The sequence below is a fragment of the Sorex araneus genome, chromosome 5 (assembly GCF_027595985.1).
Source record: "Sorex araneus isolate mSorAra2 chromosome 5, mSorAra2.pri, whole genome shotgun sequence".
In the NCBI taxonomy this organism is placed as follows: Eukaryota; Metazoa; Chordata; class Mammalia; order Eulipotyphla; family Soricidae; genus Sorex; species Sorex araneus.
The window spans coordinates 72,746,205-72,765,496 of record NC_073306.1 but is presented as its reverse complement, the minus strand read 5'-3'; the positions used below and the strand labels follow the sequence as shown (position 1 = coordinate 72,765,496).

At 40.4% G+C, this 19,292-nt stretch overlaps 1 protein-coding gene across 1 annotated transcript in view; it reads left to right on the top strand.

Annotated features, from left to right (window-relative positions):
• LOC101539405 (uricase) overlaps nucleotides 1-16,041 on the top strand; it is a 37,619-nt gene extending 21,578 nt beyond the window's left edge. The window contains exons 5-8 of the mRNA XM_055139440.1: nucleotides 6,764-6,947; nucleotides 8,933-9,056; nucleotides 12,257-12,340; nucleotides 14,559-16,041. Coding sequence (XP_054995415.1) covers nucleotides 6,764-6,947; nucleotides 8,933-9,056; nucleotides 12,257-12,340; nucleotides 14,559-14,633 — 467 coding nt within the window. The 3' untranslated portion in view covers nucleotides 14,634-16,041. The remainder of the gene's footprint in view (nucleotides 1-6,763; nucleotides 6,948-8,932; nucleotides 9,057-12,256; nucleotides 12,341-14,558) is intronic.
• Nucleotides 16,042-19,292: the final 3,251 nt, after the last annotated feature.

Genomic DNA, 19,292 nt, shown 5'->3' with positions numbered 1-19,292 from the left:
TTCTAGTTTATAGTAAGCTGATATAGTTTATAGTGGGCTGGATGGGCAAGAGGAAATAGTGAGATATATGGGAACATCACAGAGAGCTAGTTTGAGCTAAAGCAGTAGAAATAGAGATGGAGAGATTGCAAAAGTTTGGGAGGCATTTCTGAGGAGTATTCAATAGGTCTGAACAGTTGAGTACTTAAAATTGCCTGAAAGTCAGGAACCAGGAGATCTCACTAAGGAGAATATTGCACTAAGAAATTTTTCAGGTGAAGCTGGTGAGTTTGAGAATTAAGGACTGAGACACATTCGAAGCCATCCAACAGAAAGGTCAATGAGGGGGAGTAGGGAGAGTGAGAAGTTATTCCAGAAAAGCATATACAATAGGAATAAAAAAGTTGAGAGAGTTCAGTTCTGGGAACAACCCTAACTCATAAGGACTGTGTTTAAAAGAGAGATGCAGAATAGAAAGAGAGACAGAAGAATGGTCAGAGATAGAGAGAGGATTGAATAAAGAGAAGTCATAGAAGCAAAACAAACATATAGATACTTCAAGAAAGGGAAAGTTCTTTGGATAAAGAAATGTTTTAAAGGGACAATATACAGTGGTTCTTTTAGGAAACATGCAGCTTTTTGTCAAAGTTCAGTTCAATGCAGGGAGAGGAGGTACCCAGAAAGTTATTCAAGAATCCTGTTTAATGCATCCATACAGTTTTCATTTTTTTTTTGTGTGTGTGGTCACCTTGAAAGTAGATATCAGATCAGAGTAAAGTTTGGAGAGTGCAAAAGGAGGAAGCAAAGTCCCTCAGGCACTGGGTTTATTGGCACTTCTAAAAGAAAGAGCTCAATCACAAACACACTGACTGCGAACGAAGTTGGAAAACAGTCCAGTCCTGTTCCCAAGAGAAGGAAATAGATTTGAAAAACTATGTGAAGTTTTGCTACAGAATAGTTAAACAAAATAAGTCAGATGGAAAAGGACAAATATCAGGTGACTTGGTACAGATCTCAGGAGTTGAGAGAAATCAGCCTTGGCCTTGGATTACAAAACTGAGATTACCACACAGTATGGGGAGTGGGCAATCGGAAATGGAGAAGCAGATAGAAGTGATATAAACACAGTGGTGGATGGCCTTGGGCAATTAGATTGGTGCGTTAATAGGGTCAGAGAGCTAGAACATTGGGTAGTAAACTGTCTTGCATGCAGCTCACCCATGTTCAAGCCCCAGCACCGCATACGGCCCCTCAAGTACCACCAGGAATGACCCGTGAACAAGAACCAGGAGTGAGCCCACAGTGCTGCTAATTATGTTCCAGAAGCCAAAACAACAAAAGTCCATGACATTAACACAATTGTAAACTTATTACCAAAAATACAATCATACTTTTTTTTTCTTAAAAAAGAAAAAGAAGCTTGGGTTTTAAAATTTGTGTAATTTCAAAAATTGTGTGGGTTGCAAGAATCTCTCACTGGTGATGTCCACAGGAGTATTTTAGCAGAGCCCTAGAAGTGGAAGTGGAGTGGCCCAAAACAGGGTTCTTTATAGAGGAAAACATAAACTTGTTTGTCCAGAAGTCATCAGTGGCTATCAGTAGTCTAAATTCTAGTCAGCTGACTATTGCGGAGGAAAGATTTATCACTAAGACTAGGCAAGGCTTCCTCTTTCTGCAGGAACTACCATGCCGAAGGGGATTGCTGTGACTGTGGCTGAGTTCTGGAAACTCCAGCCTGATTTGCCAGGAGTCCAGTCCCCCGTGAGAGAAATTAGGGCTGGCTAAGGGGGAAAGGTGCTTGTTGCCTTGAGCATATGCACAAAGAGTGTGCACACCTATGTGAGTGTGTCCATCGTCAAGTGTGTCCATGCAGATGGCATTTGCATTCTGCCTTTCTTGAAGAGTAGGGCTCTATGTTCTTCTTGTACTAACACTTAACTCCTAATTTAGTTTCCAAGATCTAAAATTACAGATGCTCTGAGATGAGTCCAAGCACATTTGTTGCCATAAGAAAAGCTCTTGGGTCTAGGGACATAGTTCAAAGGACTAGTGTACACACACTGCATGATAGAGATCTGGGTCTGCTTGACTGAGCACTCAAAAACCAACCCCCCAACAGTGAGAAGGGCATAGACTCTGAGCACTTCAAGGTGTAGCCCCGCCCCAAAAAAAGAGAAAATTTTCTTGCATAACTGAGGAAAATAATCACCATCACACATACAAACCCTCAAGCACTCCCTCAATACGCACAGAAATTTCCATGGTGAAAAGTGTTATTATATGCGTGTAAGTGAACTTTAGTCATTTGGTAGGTGACTGGCTGGCATGGTGGGAATTTCCCTCTTCAAATTCACATACTGAAGCATATACTTAGCCACAGAGCTCCCAAAAGGGAATTTTCACAATAGGATATGTAATTGAATTTTTTTTCTGGTGGACTGAATTCATTCTTATCAATGGAACAAATATTTACAGAAAGACAATTAAATCTCAAGCACCATGCTGGGTCCTTACAATTGCTATGAAACTCCCGTTACACTATTTTAAAACTATGCCATCAAGAGCTTTGAGCTGTTTCAAAGCCTGCTAGTTCTATGGGAGAATCTGGAAAAGATAAATTTGCTCACCCAAAGAGATGAGGGTTGGTGTTATATTTGGGACTTCCCAAGCTGTGGGAGAAATAAGTACTGAATGGGTAGTGTAAGCTCTTGGTATAGGTGACATACAGAACCTGGATCTTCCAGACTTTTCCCCTCTCTTACATCCCTGTGAACTATAAGCTTAATTTGTAGCCATTTTAAGCCATACACGCTTAGCTTAGCTGCTATTGTTGGAATGACTCCCTGAAATAATTGAATTAGTAATTTGAACTAATTTGGCTCTCAAACCACTGTACGAGTTAAATTATAATAATTCTTTAGTATTATATGTCTTCCAATCTGACACTAATTATAAAAATTCAGCGAAGGCACAGCAAAAAGGAAAGTTAGAAATCTCAAAAAAATTATATATATGTATCCATATATGTATATCATCTGAGTGATAAAAAGAAATCTACTGATATAGGAATTACAATGGAGGAAAATTCCAAGACTAATAATATTGAGGTCCTAGAGGCGAATATATTTAAGATATATCAAGGTGAATAGATGAAGAAAGTGAGATGTGAAAGGTGGGAGATCCTGATACTACAAAGAAGGCTATTTATGACTTTTGGTGTCAAAGCAGAGGCATTTTTACCTTCCTCTAAAAGAAAAGTCCTTGGCAAATACAAGGTCTTTTAGATGGTGCTCAAACCCCACCTAGATGTGCCTAAGACCGGTTAAGATGTTCTCTCTCTCCATCCAGAATGGCGGAACAGATGGACCTTTCACTCTCCCTTCACGGTCTAAGTGGACACTAACAGGCAAATGATATTTAATTGATCTTCACTTTTTCTAGCACTTTACAAGTTTGAGGTTTTCTACTAGAATGATTTAATATAGTTTTAAAATAGCCTCCAGTTAGCTATTTATGTCCTTTTCGGAGGTGTTAAATGCGGAAGCAATTATCCTCTTCATGACAGGATTTTTTTTTTCTTAGCTCAGTAGAGCTTTGTGCCTTGTGACACCTGATGCGTAGGTAAGGCGTTGGGCTGATTTTCTATTAATTCCCAGTGAGTTTCTTTCACTTAGAGAGCTAAAGGGTAGGATGTATGCTTCTCTGAGAGATAAACCACAATCTGTTAAGTGTGTAGGAGGACACTAAAAGCTAGAAAAGATTATGTAAATGCAAAGTGAGATGTAAAAAACTTGCTTTTGCATTACTCCATAACCATGGCAGAGAAGGGGAAAAAAGCTGATTAAGTGGTTTGATGGGAAATAACCTAGAAAAGGACAATCTTTTTGGTTGACTAGCTTCTTGTTAGTCTAAATTGGAATCTTTTTTTAGAGTATGCAAGGCATTATATTTTTAGTTGATGGATAGGGCCGTGGATTTGAAAGGCTCAGGTTTTTGCCAGTGTTGAGGAAGCTGGGGCATTGCCAACAGGGCTGATAAAATAAGCTCTTTGATTTCATCCAGAGTGTCTAATGTGTGCCAAGGAAAAAAAAATTTTTTTTTTCACATTCAAAGAGAATAGTTTCCTATTGTTGTTCAGAGAATGATGAGTGCACCAGAGAGGATAGTTTGCATGCTGCCAAAACGGTGGCAATAGTTAATTGTCTTTGGGAACATGAGACATTTCATTTTGTGTAAAACTGGGGATTAAGCATGTTAGAAAAATGTATCTGTTTTCTTCATTTGCAGATTCAAGCAAGAAAGCAGCCATCATTTCAAAGTTGCCCAGCCAGACTGACACTCCCCTAAGATCAATAAATCAATAAATCTCACCCCAGGACTAGTGGGGGATAGAAATGGCATATCAGAGCAAGTTTTCAGAACTCACTTTGTGAATATTTACAGGTGGTTGAAGTTGATGAGGAAACATCAACCATGGCCAATACATGATAATAGCTTGTACGGAGCACTTCTTATGCAACAGCCATTACATAAGATGCTTATTCTAACACATCTGTTGACTCTAGGAAATAGGTATTATTTCTATCTCCATTTGAAATAGGAGAAAATCAAGGTAGAGAGAAGTTGAGCAATTTTCTAGGGGTGGGGGAGGAGTGAGTTCTCATAATCAGGAGGAGAATGGGGAGAGCACTGATATTTGAATTCAGAACACCTGAATCCAAGATGCAAAGACTAAGCAGGTCTGTGTCCAGAAATTCTTGGACAAAGGCAGGAGGAGCCAGAGTGTGATCAGCTAAAATAGATGATGGTTATCAAGGCCAGCTGTATCAAATAAATATGGAATAGGGGGAAATTGCCTTTGTTTCTTCTTCACCTTCTCTTTATCTACCTTCAAGGATTTCCACTACTTGTTCCCATTCCTGATGAAGAACCCATGATTCATTTCTATGGAATTTATTCACAGAGGGTCTTACTACTGGAAGTAGGTTATATTTGTGCATGAAAATATAAGGAATCACTTCTTTAAGGAGTCTCTGAAATTTCAATAGGAAAAGAATTAAGAATTGAAAGTTTTCAAGATACTTTCGGGCAATTTCTAAAATGGACACTTTCAGTTTTTCTTCCAGAGCAATGGCTATGGTATTTTTTTAGGCTGGGGGCTATCTAAGACCCTTAAAATATGCGGTGGAATGGGAGGTGGAAACTTCTTTGTTTCCTAGGAAGGTCTTATATTGTAAAGAAATGGGAGCATGAAAGGAAGGAGAAAGCATTGCATGGAATCTCATAACCAGCGCATTCAGACTCCCCCTCTCTCACTTGTCGATATGTAAGTATGGGCAAGTGATTCATAGTCACCGGAATTAAAACATTTCATAAATACAGCTATGAGGACGAAGCTCCCATAAAGCCAAAAAGTGAGCAACAAAACATGAGCCAATAATCAAGACTTCTTAGCTAGTATGAGTTCCTGTCCCCTTTCCTCTTCTCACACTATCTGTGAGAATTGAGATGAGGAAGTTGGGTGACCAGGAAGGAGAAACAGTAAAGAAGGGTGAAGAACAACTATCTGGAAGAAAATGAGACTATGTGAGATACTTAATCTGTGATGTGAGTCAATCTTGTACTCACTCATTCTTTCATTTGACAGAAACATACTGATTACTTCGCAGTTTTCTCAGATTTGAAGCAGACTCACTTGCACCAGCTCTGCACCGCATTTACAAAGGCGGATGTTGCCGAACTCAGTGTAAACATGTAGAATTTGATAAACCTGGTCAGTGGAAGGCATTCAGGCATGCCGTTATCTCCCTCTATCCTTCTGTAGATATGGCTTCCTTGAGAACTTGAGAATGTGAAATTAATTATAATTTTCTGTTGTGTCATATTATCCCAGAACACTATGGTAAGAAAAACTTGTTTAATCTGTATATATTTAATCAGACTCTGGCCAGTTCTCTCTCTCTCTCTCTCTTTCTCTCTTTCTCTCTCCCTCTCTCTTTCTTTCTCCCTCCCTCCCCCCCGCCCCAGTAGGTACACACAAGTGGCTGAGAAAATATCAAACTGTAATTCTTATTTACCTGCTTCTGAAACTACAGCTTCTGCTTTACCCAAATAATTGAAATCACACAAGTGCCATAAGCCACTGGATTATTAAGTACAGGCTTGGAATTTAATTACGGATTGTGAGTTACAGCCTCATTCTTCAACTAAGGCCATATACAACATAGGCCTGACACCTCCAACCCTTGACTTAAAACTAGTTTTGCTGAACTGACAACCACCAGGGGACTGAGATCCCATCAGGGCCTGGCAGTGATTTGATTCATTGCCAGTGTAAACAATCAGCACGAGGGCTAGCCCCCACTCACTCCCCCCCTCTCCCATAGAGTTACAGTGCCAGAGAAACTGCTCTTAAAGTGATTATCAATTAATATCAACATGATTACCTATCAAATCACATGGAGCTCAAAATGTAGGAGGGAATCTGGCCTAGATTACCCCTTCATAGAGTTGAGAACGTGTTTATTTTTGTGACTGTAACACACCACGGAGGTTTATTCTCTGACCTTCGTTGTCTGAGGACCGTGAGCCAGGCAATCGGGGCAGAGGAAATACACGTCATCTTCATCACTTACCCTGCAGTGGAGACAGGATGGCAGAAAACCTGGAAGTAACCTAGTTCATATACAAACATACCATGTTGTGAGGACCGGGATCCTCGGGGCAAAGCATCCGTGAGAAAGCATTGTTTTGTTTCTGACTTTTTTTTCCTTACTTATCACAGGCTCTCCAGTCATTCATTCTGGAATCAAAGACCTGAAGGTCTTGAAAACAACCCAGTCTGGATTTGAAGGATTTATTAAGGACCAGTTCACCACCCTCCCCGAGGTGAAGGATCGGTGTTTTGCTACCCAGGTGTACTGCAAGTGGCGTTACAGGAACAAAGAAGTGGACTTTGAGGCCGCCTGGTACGCATGTGTGCTAGAGGCTGTGCTGACCAGGAATGAGGCAGTGCCTGCCTGCTTCTCTGGGGGCAGTTCATGAAGCCTTAGATCTGAAAGGGAAACCTAGAGGCTTTCAATTCAACTCCCTCCTGGTCAAAATCCTTCCTGCCAGAGGAGAGAGACACTGCTCTTACTTTGAGCTAAGAAATTTGCACATGATTCTTTGATGCTATTGGATAACATAACCGAATGGGCCATCTCATTTCCTTGACCCTCTGCTCTTTAATGGATTGTGTGAACATTATTGTATATCAGAATCATCTGAAGAACTTGTTAAAATGCAAATTACTAGGCTCCTCGCCAAAGATTCTGATTCTATAGGTGTGGGGCCTAAAAAAAATTTTCATTTTGCAGTAAAATACTCAGATGATACTGATTTTGCTGTAGCAGAGGCCATTCTTTAAGAACACTGTATCAGGTAAGGATGATCTTTGGTACTCCTGCAGAGACATCTAAATGGAGGTTACAAGTAGTCTCAGTTTGATGAGGAATTTTAAACACTGAAAGCTCCATACGTTAGGATATCTCTTGATCCCAGGAAAAACTGGGACAGTTGGTCACTGTAGAACAATGACATGATACCCAGAATTCCTTTACAAACGACAAAAACATGAAAGTAGAGCTATGATTTGTAGAATCTTTGATAAATGGTAATTAGGTCTCTGAATTCTCAGACTGCTTTTCGATCAAGTATTTTTGTTCATTCCTTTGCTGAAGTTTTAATTGTTAGAAACGTTTATGAGAATCGTTAGAAACATGATGAGCTGAAATTTGTTTCCACCCTCCCCCCCTGCACCCTAGCGTCTCTCCAGCTTCCTCCCACCAGCATGGTTTTGCTCTGCTCCTTTTACTGTGTGATAGGTTCTAAAAGCACTGAAAGAACCTCATCTTGACTTAAAAAAAAATATTTTTTTTATTCCAAGTGTTTCACGTGGGCTCAATCTGGTGTACTTATATTACAAAGAGCAAGAACTTGTAGATGCCAAAGTCAGGTTACTAGGTGGACCTCCCTCTATAGAGAGGTTCTTAGAATAATCATTTCACTTTTTTTTGTAAGTTCATGCACGTTTTATTGGAGCATAGAAAATGCTTTGTCTGTTTCATTGTTACCAGTGCATGCTTTGATTGCCAACATTTCAGAGTCAAATTACAAAGTCAAGACTGTAGACTGTAGTGAATTACCTGGGCACTTATACAATTGTTAAAAAATATGGATGGACTCCGTGATTGTTTTCAGAAAGATCATTTCACTTTTAAGCTCAGATTTCTCATCTCTCTATATAGAAATTGTGGGTAAGTACAGCACTTCCTTCAGGTATTCTAGCAAAAACCAATAAAGTATACTTTACACAGGGTCCAGGATGATAATACAACAGGTACAGCATTAGTTTGCCGTGCATGTGGCCAACCTGGATTCGATCCACCATAGCATATGATCTACCTAGCCGACCACAAGTGACCCCTGAGTGCAGAGCCAGAAGAAAGTCCTGAGCACAGCCAGTTGTGGCCTCACAACAAAACCAACCAACCAACCAACCAAACAAGCAAGCAAAATATTCAACACAGAGCCTGGGATGGACCTTCCACCCCCAAAAGACACACACACACCACCATCACCATGTAGTAATTCAAGGAACCAGTGAAACTGAGAAGGATGGTTAGAAATTTGGGGAATCTTCTGTAGATTCTTCAAACATAGAAGGTTTGTTGAACCCTCAGACCATGTTACAAAGATTGCTTAGTGTGTGTGTGTGTGTGTGTGTGTGTAGAAGAATGAAGATCACAAATGACTTTTATTTTATTTTGTACAAGACACTGATCTCTTTTAAAATCAGCAATAAAATTGTCTTCTGGAGACTATAAAGGTCACAGTAACTTAGCTTTATAATGCATTCCTGAAAGCCCACACTGAGAGTTTTCAGGTGTTTTTTTTTTTTTCTGGGTTTTAGGGCCACTGTGCGGGACCTGATACTGATGAAATTTGCTGGCCCTTACGACAAAGGAGAGTACTCACCTTCTGTCCAGAAGACCCTCTATGACATCCAGGTGCTCTGCCTGAGTCAGGTGCCTGAGGTATGTTTGTCACTTGCCATCCTGAAGAGAGCAAACTTGTGTCTCCCGTCAGCTCAGAGAAAGAGTTGAGAGTTAAAATAAGAAAGTGGAAGACACATGAAAAATGACATCTGCTGTTGTTCAAAAGCTTGTTATAGGAAGTGAGAAGAGAGTGAAAAATGGAAAAATCTGTCCAACCTGAAAACACAGGCCACTCTTAGAGTTCCTTAGTTTTGTTGAAGATTCTTTGAGTCTCTTCAACTTGCAGACTCTGGTAGAATTTAAGCCTCCTAGTCAGAACAGCTAAATGCCCTGAAGGAGGGACAGTTAAACCAAGGATCTCTGTTTTCTTGAGTCAAAGAATGAAGGGTATATTCCCAGATATTTCATCTATCTATTTGATGTTATTAAATGATTAGTATATTTCTCTCAATATCTATGGGATACAATATCTATGAGAGATGCTTCCTATAGTCAAAAAGCTCATTAGTTGGTAAAAGAACTGACAATGCAATAGAGAACAGAATAGTAAGGAAATTTAGAGGAACTTTCCTAATTCAGTAATAGAGCAAGAAAGAATTAGTTGGGATTACTGGAGGGAGGGATGTTAGAGTTGAATCATAAGGGACCAGTACTCCTGATTTGAATTCACATTCAAGAGTCAGAGAACTGGGTATGTATGGAGACAGAAATAAGTGAGAAAGAGTCCTAGAATGTAGAGGGTCTGCCATTAGTCAAGTTTCAGGAGTGAAAGTTTTTTCCTGTGGCCAAAAGTGAGGTAAGAGCCAATCCAGAAGAGTCCTTGTAAGCTTATTTATAGTCTAAATTTTGTCCTAAAAGCTATTAATAGCCACTACGGGCTTAAGCAGGGTACGGAACGACCATATCTGAAATTTAGAAAGACATCTCTAAAAGAAGAGTGATAAAATGAAAGACTGATGGCCCACAGACAAGGAGAGCTGTTTGGAAGTTATTTCAGAAATCTTACAAGAGTGACCTGATTCAAGACCATTTTCAGGATGGAGAGAACAAGCTCCTCTCAGCACTTATCCCTGGTGACTAAGAGGGACTCTTATCAAGGCCTATCACTTCAGAGTCCTCCTCAGAGCTTCTCTGCCTAAGCATCTCTTCACAAGGTGAAGATTCGGTGGGGCCAGAGCAGCAAACTGTGTAGAAGCCCCTGTTTTCCATTCTAAAACATTCACTATTACATGCACTCCTCAAACTTCCTGCCCTAAAACCTCTGAGAATACTTACTGAGTCTGCACAAGACTCTTTCTCACAAGATACTTCTCTGTAGGACAGAACATGCCATTGGTGTGTGCGTCCTTATGCCTGAGTGGTGGCAAAGGGAGCAAATATTTGCAGAAGGTCTGGGTGGAACTTAGCATGCAAACTCAGGTGTCCATCTATGAGAGTTAGAAAAAGAATGAGCCGGGGACTAGGGAATAGGCTCTTCCCAGGTTCTTATATCCTGTAACAGTGCTCAAAAAAGCCAAAGAATTTTAGATTGAGACCTGACTATGTCAGCCGTTTTAGAGGTTTATTTGTCCAGGAAGAAGGATAAAACATATTTCACTTAGTCTTTTTTAACTTGATTTTTAACTTTTATTTAATTTCTATTTTCATTTATGGTTTTCTGGTGTCTCTCAAGCAGCCCTCATAGGTGCGAAGGTGGGAACCACTCTCAACAGTACCCAGCCTGGCTGTATAGGCTAGATGGTCCAACACTGGGGACCAGTACTGCTCAAAGGATCATCTGGTACTAAGAATTGAACTTAGGGCCACCACATGCCAGGCATATCCTCCAGCCCTTTGAGCTATTTTCCTAGCCCTGATTTATAACATTTATATCTTTGGATGTGGGCTTGAGCCATAACACAGCGGGTAGAGAGTTTGCCTTGCATGTGGCCAACCCAGGTTCGATTCCTCCGTCCCTCTCAGAGAGCCCAGAAAACTACCAAGAGTATCCTGCCCACAAGGCGAAGCCTGGCAAGCTACCTGTAGCATATTTGATATGCCAAAAACAGTAACAACAAGTCTCACAATAGAGATGTTGCTGGTGCCTGCTCGAGCAAATCAATGAGCAACGGGATGACAGCGATACAGTGATACAGTGATATCTTTGGACTTCTAGCTATGAGTCTCCAATTATGCTCTTATCTCAGGATATGTATATATAAGAGACAGGCCAGAAGAGGGGGATGGACAAAGGAATTGAAGAAGTTGGACTGATTAGTATTATGAGGCAGACTGGATGTTTAAGAGGTTTCTGACCAAGGGAGTTCTTAGTTTTTCTAAAAAACTGACTTTGTACATGTAATGGGGAAGGACTAGCCATCCCTATCCAAGACAGGACCAGTTCAGAGAGAACAGTGAGAGGCAGTGGAGAATCATCAGCATGTCTTGGAGAGAGAGGAGCAATCTGAGTGAGAAGGTGGGGGTGTCAGAGAAGAAGGAGGAGTGATGGAGAGAGAGAGACTCCCATCATACTATTGTCCAATGTCATCATCATCATCATCATCATCATCATCATCCCCTTAATCGTCGAATTTCTTGAGCAGTCTTAGTAACGTCTCCATTCGTCCTAGCCCTGAGATTTTAGAAGCCTCTCTCCAGATTTTAGAAGGCTTTTTCAGGGTCAGGGGAATGAGACCCAGCTTGTTACTATTTTGGCATACGAATACACCATGGGGAGTTTTCGAGGCTTGCCCATGTGGGCAGGAAACTCGCAGTAGTTTGCCAGGTTCTCCCATAGGGAGAAGTAGACTATAAGATATCCGGCAGCCGCTTTGCAGGAGCTTGCTTCTGGGAGCTTGCTTTTAAGTCTCTGGATGCTGGCTGTTGATGGGATTCAACTGCTGGGGGCAGTCCCTGGGTGTGACTACCAAGCTACCGGAAAATGGGAAATCTGGGTGAAAGAGGCCCAGTTCCAATCTGAGCAGGCTTGGAGGTCTCAGCCCCGGGTCCCACACACCTGGGTTCCTCTGCCGGTGCCTTCATGCGTGAGGCTCGTCCAAACATGTGGAGAGGGGCCTTGAGCATGGCTGTGGCTAGGCTCTGGAGGTCTTCAGCCACTGGGAGTGCTGCTTGGGGCAGGGAGGGAAGCTGGAGCCCATCCCCTCCGAGGGGCCCTGGGGAAGATAGCCAGGCGTGTGGGCAAGAGACTCTCTTTGGACAATCACATTGTCCAGTGTGATGCATGTTATTGTGAATTTCAGATAGAAGATATGGAAATCAGCCTTCCCAACATTCATTACTTTAACATAGACATGACCAAGATGGGACTGATCAATAAGGAGGAGGTAAGAAATATTTCAAAATATTTTAAGCATACCTTCTCCCCTTCCACTGCTTCATTAGCCCTTATAAATAAGCTTGAATGGTACATATCAACAAAATTCTTAGGAGCTATTGTTTCTAGGATATTTCCAGTTCCCACTGATTAGAACCCTCTTAGACTCTGCGCCTTCCAAGACCAGAAGCTGGAATACCCTAGAAGTGGATGAATGATTGCAGGGGAGGGTTAGAAGTTGAAGAGAATGGAATACAAAGAGGGAACAGAATGTACCCAAAGAAACAGTTCTGAGATGTATTTCAGAAGAGTGCCATACAAGGTCATATTGTTTTTTCATCATGAGGCAATCAGCATAAAAATAAAATTTTCATTTTTGTCCATAACCTCTAACTTTTTAGTAGTCAATTCAGGAGCATACAATAGATACTGCAAAAATGAGAGGGTAATTGTGTTTCTAATTACGATTATAGAAAGTAAGCTGAAATTCCAGTTTTGAAAGGAAAACCTGTCTTGGAAAAAGCACTTACCCTGACTTGGTTTTAGTCTTGGCCGAAGGTTAGAAACCTAATTAGGGTTTCTAACAAGACTGGCTGAAGTCCCAGCAGATACTCAGTTGTGGTCATTCTAGGAATCCAGGGGACTGCCCTCCATTCTTGAATCACTTTCACAATGGCAAGATTTGTTTAGTTGATTCATTCTCCCTTGGTTTTTAGAATTTGATAAGCATCATTTCATGTGTGAGTGGTGAGAGGTAGGGAAGAGCCTTCTGATCTTCTGGGTCCACTACCATTGAATCATATCTCTGGTGACACAGACAAGTGAAAGGGTGCCCTGAAGGTCCTTCCATCTCAGAGGTCTGCTGGCCCCGAAGACTTGTTTATCACAACTTCCCTGACTAAGTACATGGCTTTTACTCTACAAATTATTTTGATAGTTCTCTTGGGCCTGGCACTGGTGCAGTGTAGGGCATGCTCACAGAAGGTTAAATCAAACACTGGTTTTTGTATCTGTCTCTGCATGGTTGATATTAACTCTAGGTTGCAGAAAACAACCTCCATCCACATGCAGTTTATGAAGCTGAAAGGAGCGCAGCATGCTTTACCTCTGGGGAAGGGAAGGATGCTGATCAGCACAGTACCAGTTTTTTAAGAGAACAGCACCCCTTTAACTGACATTATTTGGGCCCCTCTCTTGCTCTTTAGAAGCAAAAGAGGGACCCAAAGTAAATTCTGGCTAAGTTCACCAAAACCAAAATAAGGTCACTGAAGGCAAAATCAATGGTTGATGGCCCTGAGTAGAATAAGGCTTATTTCAGGACCCCAGGCAGAGAGAAGAAACTCACTTTAGGGCCCACCGGTGTCTCAGACTTGTACTTCTCCCTGCATGAAGACTGGCTGGTGGGCTTAAACCACCCTGTCTCTTGTTTAGCTCCCTCTTGGAGCCCAGCACCAGGAATTTAGAGGCAGAAAGGTTCCTTTGGGCCGGGTCTTATGTAAAGCACCCAAGTGTCCCACAAGCTGTCCTTATGTCTGTGTCTGTCCTTTTGGATGGCTGGAGTCTCTCTCGGGCCTTCACCCTGCACATGTACAAAGTGAAGCAGCACACAAGAAACAGGGAGTAAGACACACTGACAGAGAAAAGGTAACAAATAATAGGGTGGAAAGAGAAAACTCTGAGTGCACCATTGTCTAGAGCCACTTGGCACTGGGCTAAGAGCTCTGAGGTCCTCAGCTGCTCTCGAGGGCATGGTGGTAATATAGCCTTGGACAATGATTGATGCCCAGAGTGAGTCATCATGAAACAGTGAAGTTATGTTCACTTCTCTCTGTTTTAAAAAATGTAAGTGCATAATGCACTTGAGAAACATTAATATCTTAATGATTAAAAGTTTTTATAATCTCTTCAGTTTTCTGGTAAATTGATTCATCTCTCTACCACCAGAAAATAAGGCATTACCAGAATTAAAGTATTTTACACAGAACACACATATTTTCCTGTTTAGCAAGCTGTTGTTGATGATGACTTGATATTGATTCATGGGGGAAAGAAAAGGTCTATTTTATTTCATTGGGGCCAGGGGAGGGTTTGGGCCACACCCAGCAGTGCTCAGGATTCACTTCTAGCTTTGCACTCAGGAGTCTCCCTTGGTGATGCTTTGGGAAGAGAAGTCTATTTTAATGTCTGAATTGACCTTGTGATTTCCCTCCCCCCCTGCCTGCCCCCAGGTCTTGCTGCCACTAGACAATCCATTTGGTAAAATTACTGGTACAGTAAAGAGGAAGCTGTCTTCAAGGCTGTGACATCGTTGACACTGGTAGAAGTTTAAGGGATTCCTTATGCCACTTGTGAAGCTAGAAATCAGAGTCAGCAATTTTTCAACTGAATACGTTGATTTATAGTGTCCATTTTCCTCCAACATCCAAGAATTTCTTCTACGCCTATCCCAGCAAGATCTCTTGTGATTACTAATCATTATAGCATGTTTTGTGAGTTCAGTTTACTTCACAGATGCTGAGAAATAGAAGAACAATCATAAATCAATACTTTGTTGTCATTGTTTGGTACCTACGTATCCAAGGAAAGTTTTAGAATCAGTCCACTAAGAAAATAACCATGAATTAATGGAGACACTTTATCTACTGAAGTAAGCACAAGTTTAAGAAGCTAGTATTGTTTTTATTCTACTGTTGTCTACAGAGAAAATTCAGCTTCTGGTAATTCATAAAATACATGAACAAAATTGTACCTTGGAAAATATTACCATTGTGGGCTCAGTCAGACAGAATATTTAAATTTTGTTTGTTGTTGGATCACAGCTGGTGGTGCTTATTCCAGGTCTTATTCCTGGCTCTGCACTTAAGGATCATTTCTAGTGGTGCTTGGGGGACCAAATGGGACTCCAGAGACCAAACACAGGTTGGCTGAGAGCTAGGCTAGTGCCGTATCCACTGTACTATCTCTCTGACCCCCAGAATATTTTTGAATCTTTAAGAATGCTGTAATTTTTGCATTATTGGGTGATCATTCTACTCTAATACTACTTTTGTGATTTTAAAGTATTGATTTTGTGATTTCTACAGCACTTAAAGAATAACAGCCATTGCGACTATGAAATAAAAATGTGTTTTGTTTGAATAAGCATCACTTTAGCATGAACAGTCACATTTAATAACTACTGTGTCAGTACATATAGAAAGAAGATCAGAGAATGAATGTATGAAAATAACAATGAGAATTTCTGGATGGCGGGATTGAGTGATCTTGTGCTTTACCATGTGATTTTCTGAATCTTCCAAATATGGTAATTTATTACTTTTATAATCATAAATAAATATATAAATGAGGATTTAAATGTGTGTACAGTCTTGAATGTTGATTATAGTTATACAAACTAACTACTATATAACTTTATTTTCTTACTACTTTTCTTTTTATTTGGAGGAGGGCATACCTGGCAGTGCTTAAGACTTACTGCTGGCTCTGTGCTCAGGGATCAGTACTGGTAGAGTTCAGGGGAACCACATAGGGTCGTAGGGATTGAGCTCAGGACTGGCTTCTGCAAGGCAAGTACCTTAGACACTGTATTATCTACTATAATTTTAGAAAACCATAATGAACCATAACTACATGATAATCTTACTTTCTTATGTTAAACTTTCCATTTATTAAAAAACATTATATTACAATAATAAAAAATTAAAATGCTTATGTGTACTTAGTATTTATTGATAGTTTCCTCATTATTTTTGTAATGCTGTAGTTTTAATTATTTAAACTAATTTAAATTGTAGCTTAATTTCTTATTACTGATATGACAAGAATCTCACAAGTGGAAGTGAAGCTAGAGTCTGCCTCATAGCTAGATTTTGAGGATTAAAGGCATTAAGGTTTATAAGGTTCTATGATAATGCATATGCTTGGCACATGGAAATGCCTCTATATGTTATTTTATGTGTGAATATATGGGAACACCTGGAAAAGCTTATAATTTACTCCTGACTCTCTGCTCAGGGATCTCCTGGAGATGATGGGGGACCATATAGCAGTACCAAGGATCAAACTGGGGTCAAATTGGGGTTGTCCATACACAGGGCACGCACATTACTCATTGTACTTTCTCTCTGGTCCCAATGCCTGTATATAAAATTTTTATATAAACGTTTGTACATAATGTCTGTATATATGTAAACTATCCTACTTTCTACTTGCTATTATATTTAAGTAGAAAGTCATCACTGGACTTTGTGGATAAGGTGAGAATTGGGAGGTCTGCAAATTTTGAGGCTGGAGGCCATTCACAAACTAGTAGCTGCCTAGAAAGAATGCAAGATAAGAAGGATAAAATAATTTGAAAAGGAAAGTTGTGCACTAAATTGAATATTCATGTTACAAAATGTGCTTCTACATCATTTGCCTTGCATGGTTAAATGACTAGTACATTTTATTCCTTTCCCAATTTGATAATTCTATTCAAAGGGCCATTGAGTTTGATGCAGAAATGGTGACGGCAGGTCTGTTTTTTGTCCACGGTTCCACTTTCAGACTCAGAGTTGTTGTAAACATGGAATAGATTTTGTTTGGGTACCACACCCAGAGGTGCTCAGGCTCAGAAGTGTCTAATCCAGGTTGGCTGCATGCAAGGCAAGTGCCCTATCCACTGCCTTATTATTCCAGTCCCTAGAAAAGTTTATTGAAAGTAGAAGAGAAATACTGCCCAGCCAGGGAGGAACTTAATTAGGACTAAGCTCTGTCTCTGTGTGTGTGTGTGTGTGTGTGTGTGTGTGTGTGTGTGTGTGTGTATAAAAACTGGGTCTTTATGTTACTTATGTTACTGTATGTTACTGTCAAGAATGACAGAATATGAGGATTTCACTGTAAAGTCTGGCTGGGTTAGGACTTTTAAACACTATTGCCCAATTGCCCATTATCTCTTAGTTGGTGAGTTTTAAGGCAAAGTTTATGGTCTTGGGAAAGGGTCTAAGGATTTAAGGGAATATTAAGAAATGTGCAATAGAGACAGCAAAAATGGAGCCATCAGGGGCAGCTGGTAAGGGAAGATTGAGGCTTCTACTCTCAGGTTTAAAATAAATTCTCCTAAAAATGTCAAAATAGAACAAAAGCCTTAATTAGTGGGCTAGAGTGATAGTCCAGGAACATGTGATTTACATTCTCAAGGACATGCAAGTTTGATCCCTGGCACCCTGTTGCTCCCTAGAACCACAGAATTTGGTCCTGGAAGCCCTGATTAGCACTGGCCCAGGAACACTGCATCACCCCAACAATACACCTCCTATTGACTGGATTTCTCTATAAATGACCCCTGACCATCTGAGCACTTGTTGGGAGGCCCCCCTCCACAAACTTTAGAAACACAGTAAGTTACTTCAGAGAAAGAAATCCATGTTAGAGCAGACTTCTTAGCAGAATATGGCTCACTTTGCACAAATATGTATTTTGCTTTTCCTGAACTTATAAAAAGCATCCATTTTTATGGTTCCCAGCGAGTTATTGTCTCTTCTATTCCAGGTGTAAGGCAGGAAAGTCTGTAGTCTGTGAACATTTCAAAGACCAGTTTCCTGTTTGTGAGGGAGGTTTTCTCTTGCTTAGAATAGTAAAATATGCGCTGAAAATCAGGCTCTGAATTTCATTTGCTTCTTTCCGTGCTGGCTGAACTATAAGCACTCACCATGCATTTTGTACCAAAACACTTGGTACTTCTGTATAAAAGGCTCCATGGATCTGGTTCCAATATTCTGCAAAGTTGGACTGTTGCTCACAACCCTCTCCTTTCTTCTCTCATCATCCTTATCCCAACCACACCTCATAATTTTATAGGGTGCACAAGGCAGGAGATCCCTGCCCAATATTGCTTGGGATATTTTCTGTGTTACTCCAAAAGTGCAGTGTCATTGGAGTTTGACATTTTGGTAGCTAAGATCCTGGAAAATTTGTCTCAAACACTCTAAATTTTACTTCATACTATGCCTTGAGATTGCCTCAGAAGGTGAGATAGCCTCTTCTCTTTTCCTCATCAGTTTCAGACTCAGGTTTATTTAATATCTTTTTTTTTGTTTTGGGTCACACCCAGAGATGCACAAGGGTTACTCCTGGCTCTGCACTCAGGAATTATTCCTGGCGGTACTCAGGGAACCATATGGGATGCTGGGAATCGAACCCAGGTCGGCCGTGTGCAAGGCAAATGCCCTATCCACTGTGCTATCTCTCCAGTCCCTATTTAATATCACTTTTTCTCCCTTTCTTTCTCTCAAATACAACAGAAATTATTCTGTTAGAAGATCACCTTACTTGTTTTTCATTAAGACAGACTGTACCCTTTTCAACTACCTGTATGATTTAATTATAGAAATTTCAATTGCTCCTAACCTTCTGACCCTTTGTCCAGATAAACCATTTCTTTCCTTTCAGACTTAGGGCTGAATTCACTTGACTTTTTTATCTTTTAAAATCTTTGCAATGTCTGTCTCTTCATCTGAATTTATGAAGAAAGCAAGGCTAATTTCTAAAGACTTAAATTTCAAGTCTTCTATCCAATATATCTACATTAGGTTCTTTCTGCTTCCAAATAATGGAAGCGTCATCTTTTGTGCTTTTTGTAGACTTTTTTTTCATTTCTTTGGAGCTGAACAGAGATGTTAGGATGCTATGGAAATCCTACTAAGGATATAATGGCTACAGACTTTTGTCTTAGGAAAGTATTTATGTCCCTGCAGTTGCCTTAACAACCACTAAGGAAACCATATATAGTCTATCCTCAGAGTATAGGGATTCCAGTAGAAACTTACCATTCAAGGAATATATTTAATCAAACTTAGAAGAAAGGCATACTAATAAACTTCACTTAAGACAGGGAAATCCGTGTTTTGAATAAAGGAAGAATCCAAATGTATTATTTTCCTGAGGCCACTAAGATAACACAAATTTGGTAGTACATGCCAACA